The 20,194-nt window shown below is 43.9% G+C and overlaps 2 protein-coding genes across 7 annotated transcripts; both read left to right on the forward strand.

Moving 5' to 3' along the window:
• Positions 1-1,416: 1,416 nt before the first annotated feature.
• Positions 1,417-10,594, forward strand: LOC102086398 (ovomucoid). 3 transcript variants are annotated; one of them, XM_065029662.1, is made up of 11 exons: positions 1,417-1,555; positions 2,559-2,578; positions 3,296-3,432; positions 3,932-3,989; positions 4,276-4,412; positions 4,991-5,051; positions 6,080-6,189; positions 6,635-8,558; positions 9,397-9,413; positions 9,847-9,962; positions 10,400-10,594. In XM_065029662.1, exons 1-8 carry the CDS (start codon positions 1,501-1,503, stop codon positions 6,678-6,680), a joined length of 624 nt encoding a protein of 207 aa, XP_064885734.1. In that variant the 5' UTR covers positions 1,417-1,500; the 3' UTR covers positions 6,681-8,558; positions 9,397-9,413; positions 9,847-9,962; positions 10,400-10,594. The 3 variants fall into 3 exon arrangements, with proteins under 3 accessions (XP_064885734.1, XP_064885735.1, XP_064885736.1); XM_065029664.1 differs by having other exon boundaries at positions 1,426-1,555; positions 2,559-2,577; positions 3,292-3,432; XM_065029663.1 differs by lacking the exon at positions 4,991-5,051 and having other exon boundaries at positions 1,422-1,555; positions 2,559-2,577; positions 3,292-3,432.
• A 3,445-nt stretch (positions 10,595-14,039) lies between these two features.
• Positions 14,040-18,598, forward strand: LOC110359585 (uncharacterized). Of its 4 annotated transcripts, XM_021289214.2 has the most exons (6): positions 14,040-14,270; positions 15,812-15,947; positions 16,427-16,449; positions 17,199-17,567; positions 17,822-17,940; positions 18,419-18,598. In XM_021289214.2, the coding sequence occupies exons 2-6, from the start codon at positions 15,890-15,892 to the stop codon at positions 18,462-18,464; spliced, it is 615 nt and encodes a 204-aa protein (XP_021144889.2). In that variant the 5' UTR covers positions 14,040-14,270; positions 15,812-15,889; the 3' UTR covers positions 18,465-18,598. The 4 variants fall into 4 exon arrangements, with proteins under 4 accessions (XP_021144889.2, XP_021144890.2, XP_021144887.2 ...); XM_021289215.2 differs by lacking the exon at positions 14,040-14,270 and having other exon boundaries at positions 15,602-15,947; positions 17,825-17,940; XM_021289212.2 differs by lacking the exon at positions 14,040-14,270 and having other exon boundaries at positions 15,603-15,947.
• Positions 18,599-20,194: the final 1,596 nt, after the last annotated feature.

Consider the following 20,194-nt stretch of genomic DNA (forward strand, 5'->3'; position numbering starts at 1 on the left):
CGGATCTAAAATGTTTAGGTACACTCCCTGTAATTTATTGAAACAAATCCAGCAGCGTAATTATTTTAATCCTTTTCCTTGTGAAGAAATTAATCTCCTTTAGGTAATAATGTAACCTATAAATCCATGCAGACATGCTGTGACCTTCATGACATGCTAGTGTCCAGGACAGGTGATTCCATGCACTACAGTGCAATTTATGGATCAAAGTGCATATACTCTTTAGACCACTGTGATGTATCAGACATCAACACAGTTGTTTGGACTAGTTTTCAATTATTTCAGCTGAATTTCATATGATTAATGTGTGGTGCCTTGTTTGTTCAAAGGAGCACCTGTAAAGCATCTTCTACCCTGCAGTGCTGAAGTCTGTGTTAAGCACAATATTTAGCTTCTGTGACCAAAAAAAAAACAGGTATGCTTGCCACTTTGGGCCCATGAAAGGGATCATGGTGAGAAACACAGGTTACAGACAGAACCCACTCCTACAATATTGCACCTCCTAAAACAGCAGAAGTCCAGACCTCCTCCTAGGAAGGAGCAACTTGGAGATGTTACAAAGGCTGGAGATGCGAGACAGACAGGAAAATGGGGATGGGGTCTGTGTTTTAAGTATAATTTTCTAAAATGTCTGTAGGGGGAAAAGACCTTCTGTACTTTCAAAAGTAGCTGGTGCTATGTAAATAGGTTCCCAAACATTCAGTGTCTTTTGTTCCTAAGATGGCTTGGAGGAACACTTTGGATCGGTCAGTGTGTTTAACTGTGACTAGGTCTGCAAATAATGCTCCCTGCTGATAAGTTTCAAGTGACATTTTTAGTGGCATTTGACAGATTTTGCTTTCAAGGCAGTGAAACTATCAAGAAGCCCTTTCTTTCATCAAACCAGTGCTAAATACCATTAGCTTTGCAGGTTAGACACAGTCCAGCCAGACTCAACTGACAATGGTTAACTGATTCTGCTGATGGCAAAGCCACACCTGACCCATGTTCATATCTAGTGGTGAACATTTGGAAGTGTGGAAAAACAAAACAACGTGACCCAAAAGCAGAAAGGAAAGGAGAGCTTGTCAGCCTGATGTGTCCGAACTGCTCCCTGGTGGGAGATGTTGCTCTGCAGGGAGGGATGAAAGACCTGCCCTCTGCTCCCCTCAGTATTTTGTTCTCCTTTCATTTTTGCTAGAATCGTAAAGAGGCTTAATTTGTGTAGAAGGCTGTTTGTTCGGTTTTGACCCCTGAGAACATGTGATACTTGTCTCAAGCTATTAACCAGATGTCCAGCCAAAATCAATTGCCTAGAGGACGTAGACCATTACCTGGAAGTCAAGACCTCAATAAATATTACCGGCCTCATTGTGTCAATGACAGATTCTGCTAATTGTGTATGTTACAATTGAGCAATTTAGACATTGCATTTGTATATATTTGCAGTCAGCCTTGGAGAGACCATCTCACGAGCAGAACAGGAGTGGGCAGCCTGCAGACTGGAGAAATACTTCCACCATGGCCATGGCAGCTGGTTTTGTGCTCCTCTCCTTTGCGCTTTGCTGCTTCCCAGGTGAGTAATTCTCAAGGTGCTGCAGAGGCTTTGTGTCTGAGTCCTGTCTGTCTTCAAAAGCATAAGATTGTGGCTTTGAAGAGAAAAACTCTCCTACTACAAAGAACTAGGCTGCCTGGATACATTAGCATTGCATAAGATGCAGGAGCAGATTTTGGGATGGTCTTAAATGGATCACTGTTGTAGCCGGTTGCCTGTCAGAAATACAAATAACTGCCAGTGGAGCTCTGTGATGGTAACTGGTGTTGTTACACTTTTTACAGTTGTTCTAATGCTGTTACACTGCTTACACTTGTTGTACAATTACAGCAAATGGATAAATACTTGAAACAAGGCCACGATAAGGTGGTCATACCTCCAGTAACCAGCCACAACAATGTTGTAATGGCACAAGCAAGTTTTGTGCAGGAGCCTGGCAACTTTCCTGCGATACTTTCGCTGCTAATGGAGAAACAAGAGATGAAAACAACCTGGAGTCTGATATTCTCGCTACATATTTACATCTGATGAAATTACAAAGTCAAAGACATTTTTATTTTTTTTCCCACACTCAGCTTCTTTAAAATGCATATTCCTGACAACAGATGCTGTATGTATTTGTTTATCCTCTAGGTGACTATTTGCATTTGAATTTATCTGTGTTGATTCAAGTTTCTTTTCAGATAAATAACAGCGGTTCTTTGGGGTCAAAACGGATGTGTAAAAAGATAAGGAAGGAAAAGCTATTCTATTTACAACTAATAAGTCTACCTATCTCAAAACAAAAAAAGAACAAAGATATTCAAAACCAAGTTTTATCGCAGCCAGCAATAAGCAATGCTATTATACTTATCAACATAGCAACAAATATCATACGTAGTTTGTTTAGTTCAGGAAACCAATCGCTGGAAATTGTTCAGCTTGGTCCTGTGTGCAGGAATTTTACATCCAGATTTCCAGCTTTAACTGAGGTCTTATCATACTGGCTTCATTTCACATGTTCTGCCTCTCTTTTCTTTTCCAGATGCTGCCTTCGGGGTTGAGGTGAGTGAGTATTTCTTTATGTCACTTTTCTCAGGCATGTGGCCTGTTGAAGACAATTGGTAAACACGCAATAACCAAAGGAGTGAGAAAGACCTCAGGCCCGTAGATGCTTAGCTATTTTTCAGCTAGCGTGAAATTAGTGTCACTGTAATCAGATTTTACAGTACAAAACATTAAATTATATTGCTCAACATCTATGCTGTATGTTAATAATGTGGTAATAATAAAAAAAAAAATTGGATGAGTACATTTTTCACCAACTTTAAACTGATCTAAATCTTAAGCTGGTCACATATGACTGGATCTAAACTGATACCAATAGACTGTGGTATCAGAACTTATCTGAAGACAACTTACTGCAAGAATAAAATACCGTGAGATACCCCAGCTTCAACACACCAGGTCTTTAGTCTTGCTCCTCCAGAAGGAAAAGAAAAAGTAATAAAAATCCATGTATTGAGAATAAAAGGGTAAAAAGATAATAACAGAAGTGCACTGAAGGGGCTGCATGGCTGTAGCCCTCTCCTCCTCTCCTGCCATATGGGGGGGTCTCTGCAGGAAGGATTCAACCCTTCCCAGGCTGCTCCACCAGCACAAGTTAGTGTTGTGGTGGTGAAAAACCCACTGAAGGTTGTATCTGGTCACTGTCTCATGTAAAGTGAGAGTTGTGAGTGTAGAATGTCTTCTCCTCCCTGTTGCTGTATGCTCCTTTGGCAGGTGGACTGCAGTAGGTATCACAACACTACAAATGTGGAAGGCAGAGAGGGGTTGCCCTGCACCAAGGACTTCAACCCCATCTGCGGTAGCGATGGAGTCACCTACGACAACGAGTGCCTGCTCTGTTCCTACAACAGGTACATACTGCACAAGAGATCTCGGGCAGTGATGCTTAGGACTCCTGGAACCCCCGTTTTTTCAAGAAAGAGTGATCTGTCACATGTCACTCATGTCAGTTCCTTCAAAATGAGCTTGGGTATCACAGCGTGGCACTCCGTTGCCTAGACATCACATTAGTCATTGTGTCTTCTCTTTTTCTGGTGTAATTTATTCAGGTTTTTCTTCTCAAGCCACTAGGGCACATCTCGTCTCAGCAAAGCAGGTGGAAAGGATGGAGAAATGCTATGCTCTGAACCCTCCAAATAGGTCCTAAAGCTCTCAGGGTCTTTATATCTCTGCCAGCCACTCAGTGCTGGCTGATCAGGAAGGATGGCACTACATTCTCAAAAAGTAGATATATAAAAGCCTGGCTGATAAAGAATCAGATTTCCCTTGTACTAACTACATATTTCCAGCACCTACAGTGTAGCAAGACATCTTTGATGAGCTTCCTAACGTTTGTCTTTCCCTCTACAGAGAATATGGAACAAATGTCAGCAAAGACCATGATGGACAATGCAGAGAAGTTATCCCTGTAAGTAAAACCAAGGGCAAAACAAGGCGTGTGTCCCACTTCTGAAGGGCCAAAGCTGCTTATTGACTCCCCCAAGTAATAATTCAAACACGAAATAAGACGACATATGAAATGTCGGAATCCTGTGTTGTTTGTCTTCAAGTGTACTGTCATCACAGTGACACGTGAAAAAGCATTCTTCCTAATGTGGTAGTTGTCTTAGACGGCCAAACAACACACTCACCAGATCTACTTGCTTCCTATAAGCAAGCCTTCACCAGTGTTTTGTTGCGTGTTCCCTCAACAGGTGGACTGCAGTAAATATCCCAACGTGACAAATGAGGAAGGCAGAGTGGCGCTGTTCTGCACCGAAAACCTCCGCCTTGTCTGCGGTGCCGATGGGGTCACCTATGACAACGAGTGCCTGCTGTGTGCCCGCAGCCTGTGAGTACCATGTGTGCCCAGCTCTCCTGTGAGGGATGGGTGCTTGGCACTCCTGGCAGCTGCTCTTCTGAGTATCAGGACTTCTACCAAGGCCTTTTCTGTAAGGTGCTTGGACTTTGACCCTCCTCTTCCCCTGGTAACTAGACCCTTGTTTTCCTTTGCGGTTAGAAGGAAAACTGTGCCTTTGATCTAGAGAGAGAAGTAGAGGGCTGGATGTGGATATAACACAGGAGAGAATGCTTCTATTAACTAAGTTAAAGGGGTGTATGTGGCAGATGTTGCCTTGCAGAGGCCAGCAGCTAACCTAAGGTGCATCTACATTGTCACACAAACCAGCGCCTAGTTCACCCCAACACCCTGGACTGTCCCTTGTCCTTCACATCACACTATAAACCACCACTCCAGCAGGCTGTGGCACCACCTGAGCTGGTGTCTAGAGCCATGCAGACACAGCCTAAGGGGGACATCTCCTGTATCCCATATGTTGTACCAGAGGCTGGTCAGCATTGCTGGGACATGGGCTTCAGCAGAGCAGGTTGCTCACAGAGCTCCCTAACACAGGTGTCTTCCCTTCTCAGAGAGCGTGGAACCAGAGCTGGCAAGAAGTATGATGGTGAATGTAGAAGGGAAATCACTACAGTAAGTGACCTGCGTGATGAGGGATGGGGTTCAGTCCCACTGATGTCAGGGGAAGCACTGCTGGTGTCTGCAGCAGCCCCTGGACCAGCAGCATCCTACAAGAATGTGACTGCCGCTGTGCTTTGGCACAGGGAAGATTCAGCTTTATCCACACATAATACACATTATGCATGCTAAAGTCAAAAGGAAGAGGGCGACTGCATGGGAAGGGATCAGTAAAAGAGTAGTAGCAGAAATAGTCCATCAGGGCAGAACAGAGAATGAGAAGAGAGAATGGCTTTTGGGGTCAGACCAATGGTCCATCAAGCCCATCATGGCTTGATGCAGAGCCTGCTCTTAGCAGGGGTTGTGAGGGCTGTGTAGGAGAGAGTAAGAGTAGAGTGTAAGGGTCTTCCCAAACACTCTTCCAGTCTCCAGCTATTTTCAGGTGGTGGACCTCAGGCGGGTGAGATTTCTGTATAGTCAGTAAGCCTCATTGGGTTTCTCCTTCATAATATTCCTCAGCCTATTCCTGGACCCATATACATTTTTTGCACTGATACCTCTCAGCAAGTGTAGCTCTTGTTGCACAAACAAAATCCCATTTGTGCAGTATGTAGCTAAGTGTTGATCTCCCTCTTTTGTGGGAGAGGAACTGAACCGCTATACAGGCATTAGTACCTATGCTTCTCCAGACACCAGTGTTTGCCCATTTAATTTCCTGGCCGGGTTGTGGACATGGTGAACGTGATCCCGAGCACGGCACGTTCACCAAGTGAGCTGCTGCTGCTGCTTAGAAATGCTGTGGTCAGGTTATGATGTACATCCCTTCAAACAGGAAATTATGATCTATTTTTATATTATTAAATTCTTCTAGAATAGAAGAAACTGATACTTCATCTTATATCAGATTTTGCAAGGAAGTTAATTACTTTTGGTTAGATTGTTATCATTAGTAATGCAGCTGTAGCTAGGGGTTCAAGTCCTTCTGCTACTGATTTCTTCATATCCCTCACATAAAACCTTTCCTTGTATTTATTTTTTTTCAGGTTGACTGTAGTGACCACCCTCAACATGCCTGCACACTTAATTACTTGCCTGTCTGTGGCTCTGACAGCAGAACATACAGCAATAGGTGTAACTTCTGCAATGCAGTCGTGTATGTACAAACACAGATCATGTTTGCGTTATCAGTTGCCTCCTATAGGCACAAGTTCGTACAGTTGCTACTTTCTTGTTTGCTGACCAGTGTTGACTAGAGATTTGGGGCGGGATGGAATATCAGCCATCATGGTAACCATTCGCTTTTTTTTTCATTAGAGCATACAAAGACCTATATCCGTTTTGTTAGTGTAAATGATTTGAAGACCTTTAACCTTACTGGAGTTTTTCTTGTGTGTTGCAAAGAAAATTAAATTTGAAATTTCATTATAGTTTCCCTCAAAATATTTTCAGTCTTAAGAATGGGTTAAATAATTTTGCTCATCTCTTAATAATCAAACAGCTAATGGGACTCTGAGTCTGCAATTTCTTTGGCTCTGGGGCAGGATCTTATCTGATGCCTTCTCTCTGTCTAATCCATTTTTCCCTCTCCTTGCTTTCAGGCACAGCAATGGGACTCTGACTTTAAACTACTTTGGAGAATGCTGAGAATTGGTGCTGAGAGAACTCACCACGGGATCCCCACTGGCAAATCCCAGCGAAAGATCTCACCTCGGTTCATCTCGCCCTCTGGGGAACTCAGTTCTATCCTGATTTTCTCTCTCAATAAACTAAGTCAGCAACATTTCTTTGTCTTGTTTCATGCATTGTCTCGTGAAACATTTTCTTCTGATTTGTTGAATGATGATGCCAGGCTGAATAGGTTGTGTGCACATAGCTCCGGGATATAACAAGAACGTCTTGCTCCCCTCCCTCTCATAAAAGGCAGAAAATTAAATAAAGATGGATAAACCTCAGAGCTGTGTGGCTTTGCACACAAATGATAGTCAGCCTACATTAGCATTCAGACCTTTTTAGACACTTGACATTGTAAAGGGCAGGAATACTGCTCTGAAGTGATGACACTGATCTCTCCTAAGGTATTTCTGGTGCACTTTCCCTGTGCAGGCAGCATCAGCAAAAGCCGTTCGGTTTGTGGTGGTGTCTGCACCGAGGGCTGAGCCCCAGCCCCCTGAGCACAGCCCTTACCTGAAGTGTAGTGTTCTACCAGGTCAGTCTGTTAGCAAAGCCCATATTTTTCTTGAAATGACCCTTTAACAACCTCTAAGTGTTTCAAGATAAATGCTTTCCTAGGGATGGTTCCTACTTCTGCCTACTTGTCTTCTCTCTTAGTCTTTAATAATACTCTTTGCCAGCCCAAGTATTTCAGCAGCATTTCACAATCCAAGGTCAAAGTATCCTTCTGTTTTTGAGAGTGTGACCTGTCATTGGTGTATTGTCTATGAAATTTATTGTACTTTTGTCCTGTGTTGGTGTATTGAATTGGTGGGGTTTTGATCCACACAAGAGAAAGATAAATAAGTTGGGCATATCCATTCTAAAAACTAATGTCTCCCATATGCGTTTCATCTGGGAGCCAAAGAGAGGTCAGTGCTTGTTTTCCTTGATGAAATGAGGTCATCCAAAAAAGTGACATTTTGATGGTAAAACAAAGGATTTATGTTGAGATAGGCAGAGGGATGAAGCAGCAATTTCTAGATTGGGTTCAACTTTTTTTCTGGGATCCAGGCTAGGGTCTCATATCATTCTGTCATCATCAGACTATCAGTCCATTACTGCAAATCTAACCCACAATGCTAATGGATTTTAGGGAAAATAGCAGTTGTAAATTCTCCACGAATGCCCATAAAACTTGCTTCATCTCTCATCCAGTCCAAGAAATCCCTTCAGTGTCTGGGACACCCTCCTGCTTGCCTGCCCAGTTTGCTGTTTTCCTGGCTTCACTATAACTTAATGATGCTTTACTGTGATGAAGCTTGAAAATAAAAGTAGAGACTTTCCATTCTGGAAGCTGTTCATTCAATGTTTCGCTCATGAAAAAGCAGTGTGTGTGAATTGGCACTGATAGGTACACGCAGAGAAAATCTGACAGCAGTCGCTGCTTGGGTTTGTTCAGTTGCTCTTTTGCCCGCAGGATTTTCCTGTGATCCTTCAGAAGGAACCTGCCACGTATTTCACTTGAAACAGTGACACAGAGGGTGTATCTAACACACCTAAACTCCTTGTGACTGCTGTTGATGGAGAGGCGTTCTTTCTGGTTCACAGCACGACTCACCTCTGTTGAGATTGCCACACCGACCATTGACCGGGAATGTTACTTCACAAACCAAATACGAATCTATACAAACACACGGGCACACACACAAACAGGCGCATGTACATATAAGCATGGTTACCACCTGAGGGCAGAATTAAGGCTCCATTTCCTGAGCAAAACACAGGCTCTGCTGCACACAGACGCTTCAGCCACCATGAAGACGGCAGATGTGTTGCTGCTGTTGGCTCTTGCCCTTTGCTGCGTCCCAGGTGAGTCGCTTTGCTGCCTCCTGCTCTGCCTTTGAGTAAGTGCTGGCTGTCTTTAAAACCACAAAAACATCCTCAGACTGGAAAGAGCTTCATTCTACAAGGACTTATTTACTCCTAGAAAGATAGTGTTGAAAAGACTTGACATCAAAGACTATCACTTATGGGGTAATATTTTAGCAACAGAACTGAGTGGGTAAGAACAACTGTGGGAACAGCTCTACTCTCGGTGTTAGCTTATGCATAATGAAAGAAGTGACATGTACGTGGTACAACCCGGAGACTCAGACATCCAGTATTTAACCTCTGAAATGTTGCAGAAACAGAAATTATTTTACTGAATGAAAGTGAACATTTCTTGTAGTCATCCTGAAGTGAGAGGCAATTTGAGAGCCTGAACAGCTGTAGAAGCTTTATAAAAGTTACACCTCGCTAAATAATCCTCTATTTAAGAACTATTGTGGCAACGCATATAAGATGCTGTGCCCATGCCAGCTTTATGACCCTGTTTGCCTTGCTTAGCTCTGAGTACATGTCCTGCTCCATCCTTTGAACCATGGAAAATGCCTCTCTCTTCTTTCATTTTTTACACCCTTTTCCATCTTGGCTGTAACCCTCATTAAAAAAATATATACCACAGAATCAATATTGTAAACGTAAAATATGGCACAAAATTTTGCCTGAAATTCCTTTTGTCTAAGAAGTAATTTACTAACAAACAGTGAATTGAAAGTTGTGTATTCAGGGCATGCATTCACAGATTTTTAACTCTAACAGAACCAATTAATTGGATTTGTATCATATCTCCTCATTTTTTTTTCTCTTTTTTTTTTTTTTTCAGATGTTGATGCGCAGCAGGTAAGGGGCAGATCTTTCTACTTTCCATCTCTTCTTTCCTTAAAGCAGTTTCTGTATAAATCCTTACTAATCACATTGTGATCGAGCATTTGAAAATCCTGAGTCACCCAGCTGTCTGAGCAATATTTGCCACAGATATTATTGGATGAAATTGCCATTTTCATCTGATGACAGCTTCAACAAGTAGTGCAGTCTGCAGTTTGCATCCAAGTTATTGCCAAAGTTACTGCAGCAGCATTTATGACGGTTACGCAGGCTCTACATTGCTGGAGGCAACAAACCTCTGTACTCCAGCCTTGTCCTCGGGATTTTTCTCAGTATCTGCTTCTGTCTGGTCCTGGGGGAACCTGGGGTGTGTGTCTCCTGATGTCACCTTTCCTACATATCTGTTGTTGAGAGCTTTTTTGTGAGCATACATTACGTCCTTCTACAGGATTACTGCAGGAACTACGTGGTACCCAGCGACGCCTGTACTATGGAGTACGAGCCACACTGCGGGTCCAATGGCGTAACATATGGCAATCAATGCTTATTCTGCAATGCAGTCCTGTATGTATGAAAATAAATCTCTCTACTAACTAAATCATGAACCAACTTAGCTTAAACTAACTGATCAGTCCGGTTGGAGAAGTAAAGTGCTTTTATTCTGTGTTGGCCTGTTCTCTTACTAGCAAGTCATTTTTTATCGCGACTTTTTTCCAGGAATTCCTTTCTTTCAGGTATAGTAGAGTTCTCCATTTCCCTCTTAAGTATTTTGCTGAAGAGCTTTCTTCCAATAAACAAAGTCTATTTCCTACAGACTATTTGTTCTACCTTTAAATTAAGTCTTTATCTTGTTTCTGAATGTTAGTAATAAAGGAAATAGCTAGAATAGTGTTCAGTTTTCTGGTTTAAGTTGCTCTGAGATACTTCCTTCACTAGAGGGAGAGACAAACAGTAAAAGCCTACATGTTCTGTCTCTGAGGTTCTGATTTCTTTCTCCACAGGAACAGCCGTGGGACTCTTCGCTTGAGATACCTTGGAAGGTGTTAACTTCTCAAGAGGTTTCAGCTCAGAAAGAGGAATCCTCCCTGGCGATATTCCCCATGGCAGATGCTCCCCTAAAGCCTTGTCCTGAACCTCGAAAGCTCCTGATGAATCTTGAAACCTCTGCTTAATTAAAAACAAACAAACAGCATTTATATCTTGCTTTAATAATATGTCTCATTCTGTTTTTACTTAAGATGTTGCATGATTACATCGCTGCAATGATCCTGGGGTGTGGGTATTAGCAGGCAAAGAGGGAACACATTGCTCTGAGCTATGAAGAAATCAACACCAACCACAAAGGTAATGGGTGGATCTTGAAGGCATCTGCCTTCATCCAGCTTTCCAGGGCTGGAGCTGCATCCTGGTGCAATGCTCCAATCAGTTTATTGCGTTAATGGCATCTTGGACAGGCACTGTGTCCTTGGGTGAGAGGAATCTTTCCAACTGCTACCGTCAAATACCTGCTGCCTCACGCCTGAGTTACCGTATGGCAGCGTGAAGGCACCCAAACAGACCTGGACACACATATTTAGAGACAGTCCCAATACAGGTGCAGTTGGGGGTGTTTTGTGGCTCTTCTGCAAAAGCCCAGGAGGCACAGAGGGTCTTGCTGGCACCGGGAGCTGCACATCCCTGTTTCAGTTTCCAGGGTTAGCCTCAATTTCTTATGCTCACAAGAGAAGTGGTGAAGAAGGGCAGTTCCCAGCTGCATCTCTTCCCCTTGCAAGCAGGGCTGGACAGACATCTTTAACTGAGAGAAGGCCTTTTGCAATCCGCTCTGCCTCCCAAAGCAACAGGACAGTGTGTTTTCTCCAGGCAGGCAGATATCTGGCTGCCCACATTCGTGTTTGCAATGTTCTTCCATGCAGGGCATTGCAGAAAACCAGTGGGCAGTCAGTCCTAACAGACCTGACATTTGGAGGACTGCTGGCAATCACAACTGCAGCCCGTTTCTGCACCTCACCCACCACTTAGCTGCTGCTTGTAGGTAATTACACCGACTGTTGCTTATAGAGGATCCTTAGAGATTCTCCGGCCTCTGGAAATCTCGGCTGATGAAAGGAAGGGCTCAGAGTCACAGCGTTAATTTATTATTCATTAACAGCAAAGCGCTGGCAGTGTGGCATGCTGTACAGGCAGCAGTCTCACAGTCAAATAGTTAATGATCTTAAGCGACAATGTGTCACTCTGCAGAGACCAGAGAAAGCAGCTCTCTGAAGGGAGACAATTTACTTCCAAAAGACATGACTCTCTGCAACCATTTAGTGCCAAGTCCCTTCCCGGGGCTGGAACATCCCTCCTGTGAGAGGGAGGTCTGTGTGCAGGAAGGCATTTCGGTGTCAGATGCAATTTCTTAGGACCAAGACAAATTGAGGCTCTGAGAGATTGTGCTGGGGGTGTGTGGCTCAGGGGCTTCACACTCCTTCTTGTCCCCATTCACTGAGTGAGGGAGTTGGGGGTAAGAGATCACCAGCTCCAGCACTTATTTGCTTTCCTGGGAGCAGCGGAGGGGATGAGGATGGTCCCCAGGAGCCATGGTGCTTTGGAGACAAGTGGAGCTCCCGATCGCACCCAAGATGCCAGTGGTCCTCAGGGGGAATCTTCCAGGGGCCATGTCTGCTAAGCAGAAAAATCCACAGGGCAATTGGGGGGAAACTGTGAGTAGAAATGAATGGGGACCAATCCTTCACCTTGATGCAGAGCTTGGTTACTCAGGAGTAACTGAGGGCAGAGCAGGACCCTGGCGGCACCCCCTACCCCCAGCGGGGAGATCCTTAGGATGGAGATGAACCAAGTCCTCTTTCATGGGCAGCTCATTGGAAATCATTTTTTTGCTGCTGCTCAATAAAATCCTGCCACAACAACACAAAATCCTCTCACCATTACTAATCTAACACCCCCTCCAGGAAATTCAAGGCAGGAAATGTTGTCTGCCTGCTGAGGTATTTTATGGTACAATTCTTTAAGCAGTACCTCAGCACTTTATGTCATTATCTGATGTTTGTGAATTTAGGAAATGTCGTTCAATTACCCCACAACCTGATTAACACATTGCATGTAGTTATTTTGTTCTGCTCTATTTTATATCAAAGCTTTTGTTTTAGTGGATTGTTGCTGGCCAAAATATACCTCAGGCCAGTCTAGACCTTTCTGTTAATGCCGTTTCTCTCTGAGGCTCCATTCAGGATAAATGGTTTGTTACTACGTTCTTTCTCGATGCGGAGAAAAATGAAATGATGTTTTAAAAGAAAATTACTTAGAGACGTCTTTTTTGGGGGCTGGCTGTGTCAGAGCTGTTGCAGGGAGGCAGAGCTGAGATTTGTTGAGGGTTGGGAGGTGTGGGGCCAGATCCTCAGGCTTTTGCTGTTTGTATGCGGCTCCTAGACAGTCAAATTATTCCAGACACCCTTGCCTGTGATATCATCTGTGCTTAAACGACTGGAGATATGCAGGCAGCAATCAGATAGCTGAACTGCAAGGAGAAATATTACATGAGAGCAGCTTAGAGCAGGGGCTTTGCTTGCTGTAAATTGAATTCATGTTGTCATAGAAGATCCAGTTCTGCCCCCATGTGCAGAGGTCTGGGAACAGCAACCTGTTTTGGGGAGCTCTTGCCGTGTGCCACATCACTCATCAACGGGAAATAAATGCATTTCACATTTGTCTCTACAGTAGCACAGACTGGAGCACAGCACCACTTTATTCTTGATTACGGTGCGGTGTGTGACAGCAGGATACAGGAGCAAGGACAATGATATCGCTGCTGGAATAACAACTTGTGGTCTTGCAGGCACACATCCACCTTTCTGATTTTTCAAAAGAATTTTAAAGTATCATTTTTCTTTGTAGCCAGATGAAGCCCGTGACAAGGTTTAAACTAAGGCAGGGAAACTAAATGAAGAACATTTTAGGTGGTGGTAGATTATGGACTTGTTTGACACAGGGAATCTTAAGACCAGAGGAAAAGATTTCCAGGAAAATATCACTGTTATGGGAAGAAATTTCCAGAGTTTTTAGAAATATACCTCAATACAAGAGGATCCATCACAGGACTTCCAATGTTTATCCCACTCATATGGCTACAATCTTCTTAAAAGTTTGCCCTCCAAGAACTTGGAATAGCAGGGGGAGTTTTAGTTGAACTTTTCTGTGGTTCTCCTATCTGTAGAAAGGGTAAAATAATCCTGTGGCCCAAGCTACTTTATGGAGCCCACTATCATGAGACTCCTGAATATCACCGAGGGGTTTTGGCAGGTGTGTTCATTTTACCTTTTGCATTTGCAACATGTGTATGGCATTTCCCAAAGCTCACTCTTCCCAGTGCATGGAGACAGTCATTTTTGACTTCTCCTAATGCCTGTTTTCAACCCATCTGCTGCACTACAATTGCTCCTGTCCCATCCCTCTGCTTCTGGTTAATGGAGCTCCTTGTGCAACCCCATGTCACACCCAGCCCAGCAGCTCTTGCTGCTGCCAATTGTCTCCCCCCCTTTCTCATAGACCCTGTAGCCGGACTCTTTCCTTGCTCCTCTTCCTCCCCCTGCTGCCCTGTGAAGTGGCAGGGATTTCTGGAGGAAAAGAGCTGCTTTTGGAGCAGTCCTCGTTGGCTACCCAGACCCTCAGAAGCAGATGCAGATCAGAGGGAGATCTCCCCGGCAGATCTAACTAGTCAAAGGGCGGGTGTTGGCCAAACGAATGACGCCGTTCCCCAGCAGATACTCTGCCACTCACAACAACTCCTGAGCCACCAGTGTGACCTCAGCCTGGCTGGAGATGTAACCGGAGAAGCAGCAAAGCTTCTGGTAACTGGGGAGCACAGATCTGGAGGTGGGTTTGGAGAAGCTCGGGTCACAGGGCTGACAAGGGTTCAGGCTGTGTTCCACTGCGAACCCAGCAAGTGCCATCTCCACCAGCTGCAGGTTGTGAGGAAGCCTTGTTTTCAGGCTTTGGCATTCTTGCCCCTGGAGAATAATCAATATTAATGCTTCTGTGATTACAGCTTCCCTTCCAAATATGCTCACAATCAGTTCAAGGAATTTGAAAGTCAAGGCACTCAGGATGCTAAGAATACAACAGAAACAGATTTCAAAGGAACCCTTCAACTTCTGATATTTGTGAATAAGATCCAAACAGCATTACTCATTTATTTTTCAGGAAAACGATTTCATTGATATGAACAGGCTAAATCCCACAAGCCCTATTCTGTGCCTATAGTTCCCTTGCACTTTCAGCTACTTTTTTATGATTTATCTGCCCATGCCAAGCCTTGAACTTCTCCCAGGATAATAAGAAAAACAATCCTGATATTCTATTTAAAAAATCATGCTGCCTTTAAACCACATATATGAATCAAGCTTCTTCTAAAGCACAAACATGCTCCATCTCTCACTTCCTTCCGTCTCTACCTTAAATCAAAAATGTATTATTTTATGCAATATTCCTTATTTATTTTTCCATACACTCGTGATAGAGTTGAACCACTTAACAGAGCCTAGCACATTATTCTTCACTTATCTTCCTTAAAACATGACTTCAGCTGATACTCTAAATTTAACGCCACATAATAGTGGGGGAAGGGGGAGCCTAAGGACTTGCCTTCTGTTGGCAGATGCTGTGAATTTTTCTTGAATGTCTTTGGTATTAAGAAGCCCCTTTCACCACTTGCTTGCCATTAAGAGGAAACATTATCCCAGTATGGATTTAAGTCTACTTATTCTCATAATTTCTTAATCAGACTCATTCCCATTGTCAACAGATGAATAATTATTGCTCCTACACAGAAATGTCTTATAAACTTCTGAAGTTTTAGCAAATGCTTTCCAGTTGTGATGACTGTTTTCTCTCTGTTGGTGAGAAATCCAGTGTACCAGGAAGCTACAGGAGAGAGTGTGGAGGGGTTCATTGAGCCCTCAGCATCTTTACAGTACACTGACACCTGCCAAACCCCAGATTTTATGCCTATAACAGTTTAGAGCATGCCAAGCTGCTCTCCCCCCACCCTGGTGTACCCTGCAACTCTCCTGGAGCCCCAATACTGTCCAGTGTATGCAACATGGTGTGCACAAGTTCAAACCACTTTCAACAAATGGCCTTTTTTTGCATTACCAACTTCCATATGTAATTTCACAACGTCTATTATTGAGACAGTGCTCTCGTTTGGAAAGTACAAATCACTCATTGTACAGCAGGCTGCTTTTGTTAACAGCTGGGTGTAGCTCCCATTTTTGTTTAATTCTTCTGGGTATCTCTAACAAGTATTCGATAGAGCTTACCTCAATAATCAATACAATTTTCCTAGTTTACATAGCAAATAATTACTCTACGGGATTACTTTACAAGGTCAGGGGAGATGTGTATATATATTGCAGGGAGAGCAGGCTGAGAACCATCTACCGAACACCACAGGGGAAGGTTTGCAAGTAACGGGGTCCACAACCATCTCCGCTATGCAGACAACAAGAAGTGCTGCCCTTCTTGGGCTTGCACTTCTCAGCTGCCTTTCTGGTAAGTTGGTTTTGTTCCAGTCTTTGCTGGTGTCTCTAGTCCTCCTGAACCTCTGTCTTCATATAAACATCTTAAAGGAGAGTTCGATCTTTTGAAGAAGTGGTGATTTAGCAATAAGTGAGCTCTCTTCTAATGAACTTTATCTTTGTGCAGATAAATACTGTAGATCATTAGGATGCATTTGTCTGATTAAAATGTATGAGGCTTAGTGGGGATAATAGTACTGCAAAAGGAGAAAATTTTGTACTATTTCTTCTTTAGTGAGTCAAAATTTCTGGTTTCTCAAATAAGGACTTTTTAAAGCTTAGCACATAACTTCTTGTTTACTTGGAGCAGACAAATCATTTGGGAAAATAATAACTTCTCAGTAATAAGAAAGTGTATTTGGTTACTATATTGAGAAACTGATGATTCCTGAGGAATTTTGGTCAAGGACATTGTACAATCTTTGTATTTTATAATCTCTGTTTTTATTGTAGATATTGTTGTTGCTGAACGACTGGTGAGTAGCAGATATTCTTTGTCATTTAGATTTCTAAGTCTAGATGAATTATTCATACACTGTGTCCCAGGGAAGGCTTGAGGGAGAAAAAAATAAGCGAGTGACTGAGAAAGAAAGAATTAAAAGCGCCTCTAAGTATTATAACACCTCTTGTCCCCAAAATAAGAAAATACTTTTGTCAGAGGAAGATAACTTACCATGTTGATGACAAAAAACCCAACGAATAATGTAGAGTGAGAATCAGCACAGCACAGAATGCCAGCAGAAAATCTATATGACTATTGAATAACTGCCTAAATATCTTCCCTGTCTTGGTTCCCCAAGGAATGATCATCTTTGCCTGCAGCTCTTGCCGAAAGCACTGAAAGTCTTAATAATGAAAAGGTGCTTTTGCATGCCATAAGAAATGCAGTATATTTTGTTCTCTTGAAGGACCGACAGAGAAAAAAAATGACCAGCAGTAGTTTCCCAGTGCAGAGAAAACACGATTAACAGGAGGAAACAGTTAAAATATGCTGGGGTGGAAGGGTATTGAACCAAATCCATGGCTCTGATATGCAGTTCCCCCTCAGATCTGGGTGCTGAGACCTTCTTTTACTGGGAAAGGGGCTGAGCATGAGACGTTTTCTGCAGGAAAGCAGGAGGGTCATATACTACCAGAACTATTAGTAGCGGTGTCTCCTTGGGTGGGAGTACTTCGTACGCTGTGGCTTGTGACCATTCACTTTCTGTATGCTTGCCTCTGCTAGCTGGGTGAACCAGGCCAGCTCAACCAGCCGGGGCTCCAGCCGGGGTTCCAGCCAGAGTTCCAGCCAGGGTTCCGACCAGGGTTCCGTCCAGGATTTCGGCCAGGGTTCCGTCCAGGTCTTGAGCCGGGTCTCCAGCCAGGTCTCCAGCCGGGTCTTGAGCCAGGTCTCCAGCCAGGGTACCAGACGGGTCTCCAGCCGGGTCTTCAGCCAGGTCTTGAGCCAGGTCTCCAGCCAGGATTCCAGCCAGGCCTTGAGCCAGGTCTCCAGCCGGGATTCCAGCCGGGATTCCAGCCGGGGCTCCAGCCGGGATTCCAACCAGGTCTTGAACCAGGTCTCCAGCCGGGTCTCCAGAATGGAATTAACAACTTGGTAACTTCACTATTTATAATAGTATCTATTGTTTCCACCACCCACCACTCCCCTGCCTTCTCCCCATTTCAGGCTGCCCCAGGCAAGCACTTTCACTGCCTTTGAGTTTGTAGAGTCACTAGAACAACAAAGCCCTGTACCTGAAAAGTGCTTTTATGTTTTGCCATATCATAAACATTAAATAAACTTAAAGCACTTACATTGGAAAACATGGGGAACAAAACCTTTAAAAGCTGCTGTTGCTCCATGATTAGCAGATCGACTGCAGCGACCAGAAGAGCAACAACCTCGTCTGTGCCATCGGCTTCGACCCTCTTTGTGGCTCCAATGGCAGAACTTACAAAAACAAGTGCGAGTTCTGCAAAGCATTTTTGTAAGTATGGAGCTCACTGTGTAGCCGTGGAACCAGAGGAGTTGGAGCACACACACAGCAGCGGCCGCTGGTGTGGCAGCCCCTGAGCTCCTGTTGGCCCCCCCAGTATATCCATCCCTGCTCCGCATTCCTCTCCCAACACTCCTTTGTCATCCCCCAGGTACTTCAGATCTTAAGCCTGAGTGAGTTGTCTTCTTCCCTTGCAATTAAATACAGATCCCCATTTGCAGGCTCATAGCATTGCTGAGTGACAGAGTGATTTAGGCTGTAACTGTAGGAGGTGTCAAAAATTATGGGGTTTGTCCCAAATCTCTTTCACATGAGAAAGAGTGTAACCTGGGGAATCAGGAAAAAGGTGAAACATTTAGCAGAGTACTTTATAACTTGGAGAGCATGAGAACATTGGCTTGTTTGGGTAAAGTTAGACTATAAAACTAAGATCCATGTTTGTAATTTTGGTCTCCCTCTTTCTCTACAGGCGGAATGAGGGAAGTCTGTTCCTCAGACACCGTGGCAGATGTTGAGCATTGGAACTGTACCCTTCGACCTGATTTTTCCCTTACAAATCCTGCAAGAAAACATGCTAACACACTCTTCCCTGCTTTCTCGACTGTTGCACCTTGGTCTCTGCTTTGATCAATAAATGAAATGCAGCCACTCTGTTTGCCATGGTCTGGTTTTTTTGGTAGTTTGTTTTTTTGGTGGTTTCTAAGGGCAGGGGTAATGGTCTTTGGGCTTTTAGGCACTTATCTGTCAGGCAAGAAGAGTTGTGAAATAAACCACAACAAAGAGCAAAGCGTAACACCCATCACACACCAGCCCAAGCCTTCACGAGAGTACGTCACACCATACCAAACCATCAGAACAGAAACCAGGCTGTTATAAGATACTGTCACTTTCCTAATTTTGGTGTCTTATAGACTACTAATGGATTTGTCTTTGTACCAGCATTGAGTCTTGGAGGAACTGGTCCTTTGAGGGGCTCTGGCATTGGGGCATGGCTCTGGGCAAGTGTGAAAGAGAAAGGTTAGCCCTACCTGGTCACACCTGGGCAAGGGGTAGGTCTGGACATGTGTTATAAAAAGGAGGCTTATGGCAAAGGGAGGAGGCTATCTCATTGGGAGGAAAATTAGGAACTGCTGCCTCCTTAAAGGGTGTGTCCATTGAGACTGTTGATTAGCAGAAAGAGCAGCAAGCTAGGCAAGGCTGTAATGAGCCTGATGAGAACCTGAGGAGAAAATGGACTGTGCTTAGGCCTTCAGCTTTCTGGAGAAGATATCTGAAAAGGTTTTGAGGCAGAGGTAAGACAGGGGACCCTTCAGGAAAAGGTCTGGGATTTTTTAACCCTCAGAAAGTAGGACCAGAAGATGTGCTGGTAGCTCCAAGCTGCTTTCTGTCTTGGGAGAAAAAAGGTATGGAGATAACATCTTTGTGGGAGCCTAAAGAGAGCACTGGAGGAGCAATGATGTATATGAATGTTCATAATGACGTACCATCTTTTTGGTGAGTCAAAGAGTTGATATGCAAATAGCGTAAGCAAAAAGTCCCTAGTGCCATGGCTCACACAGTCCTTTCCTCTTCCTTTCTCCACCTCTCATTCTCTTGTTATGTAGTAAGAGTATGTGCTGCTAAGGCTGATATTTAGAACAAAATCTATGATTTCCAAGTTTTTCTTTGGGTCTTGTTTCCTCCTGACCAGGATTTTTGTAGGTGCTTCCCACCAGAAGAGTCTTGACCTTCCCATAATACTAGCACAGAGCGATCAATGCTCTTTCCTAGGAAGAGGGATGGACTTCAGATTTTCAGGGTTTTTTTGTTGTTTGTTTGTCTTTTTGCTGTTAATACAGGCAACATAAATCACATCATGCCTTTGTGCCTGCTCTTAAGAAAAAACAAACTGGAGAGTCATGGGAGTCCCCACTGCTTCCTTGCTTGCGTGTGTGAAAAATAATTAAGGAACAGTCTAAGTGGCTAGTGGATGCAAAGGCAGATCTGTCAGCACAGGACAGAGATCCACTGCAATTTCTTGTTGGCCAAGAAGATTACGGAGTGGCCGCAGACTAGTGGAATTTTGGCCATATCATGAAATCATCTTCAACAGCAAAATCTTACATTGAACCTCCTCTGCAGTGGCAGTTTCTGCCTGAGGAAGCCCAATATTTGCTTAGGATCTCAGGTGGCTTTGGGAAAGCCCAAAGAAGAGCTGCTCACCTACAGGGAAAGGGAGGGCAAGCGGCAAGTACAGGGCATACGG

Source organism: Columba livia, chromosome 14 (genome assembly GCF_036013475.1).
Source record: "Columba livia isolate bColLiv1 breed racing homer chromosome 14, bColLiv1.pat.W.v2, whole genome shotgun sequence".
Taxonomy (NCBI): Eukaryota; Metazoa; Chordata; class Aves; order Columbiformes; family Columbidae; genus Columba; species Columba livia.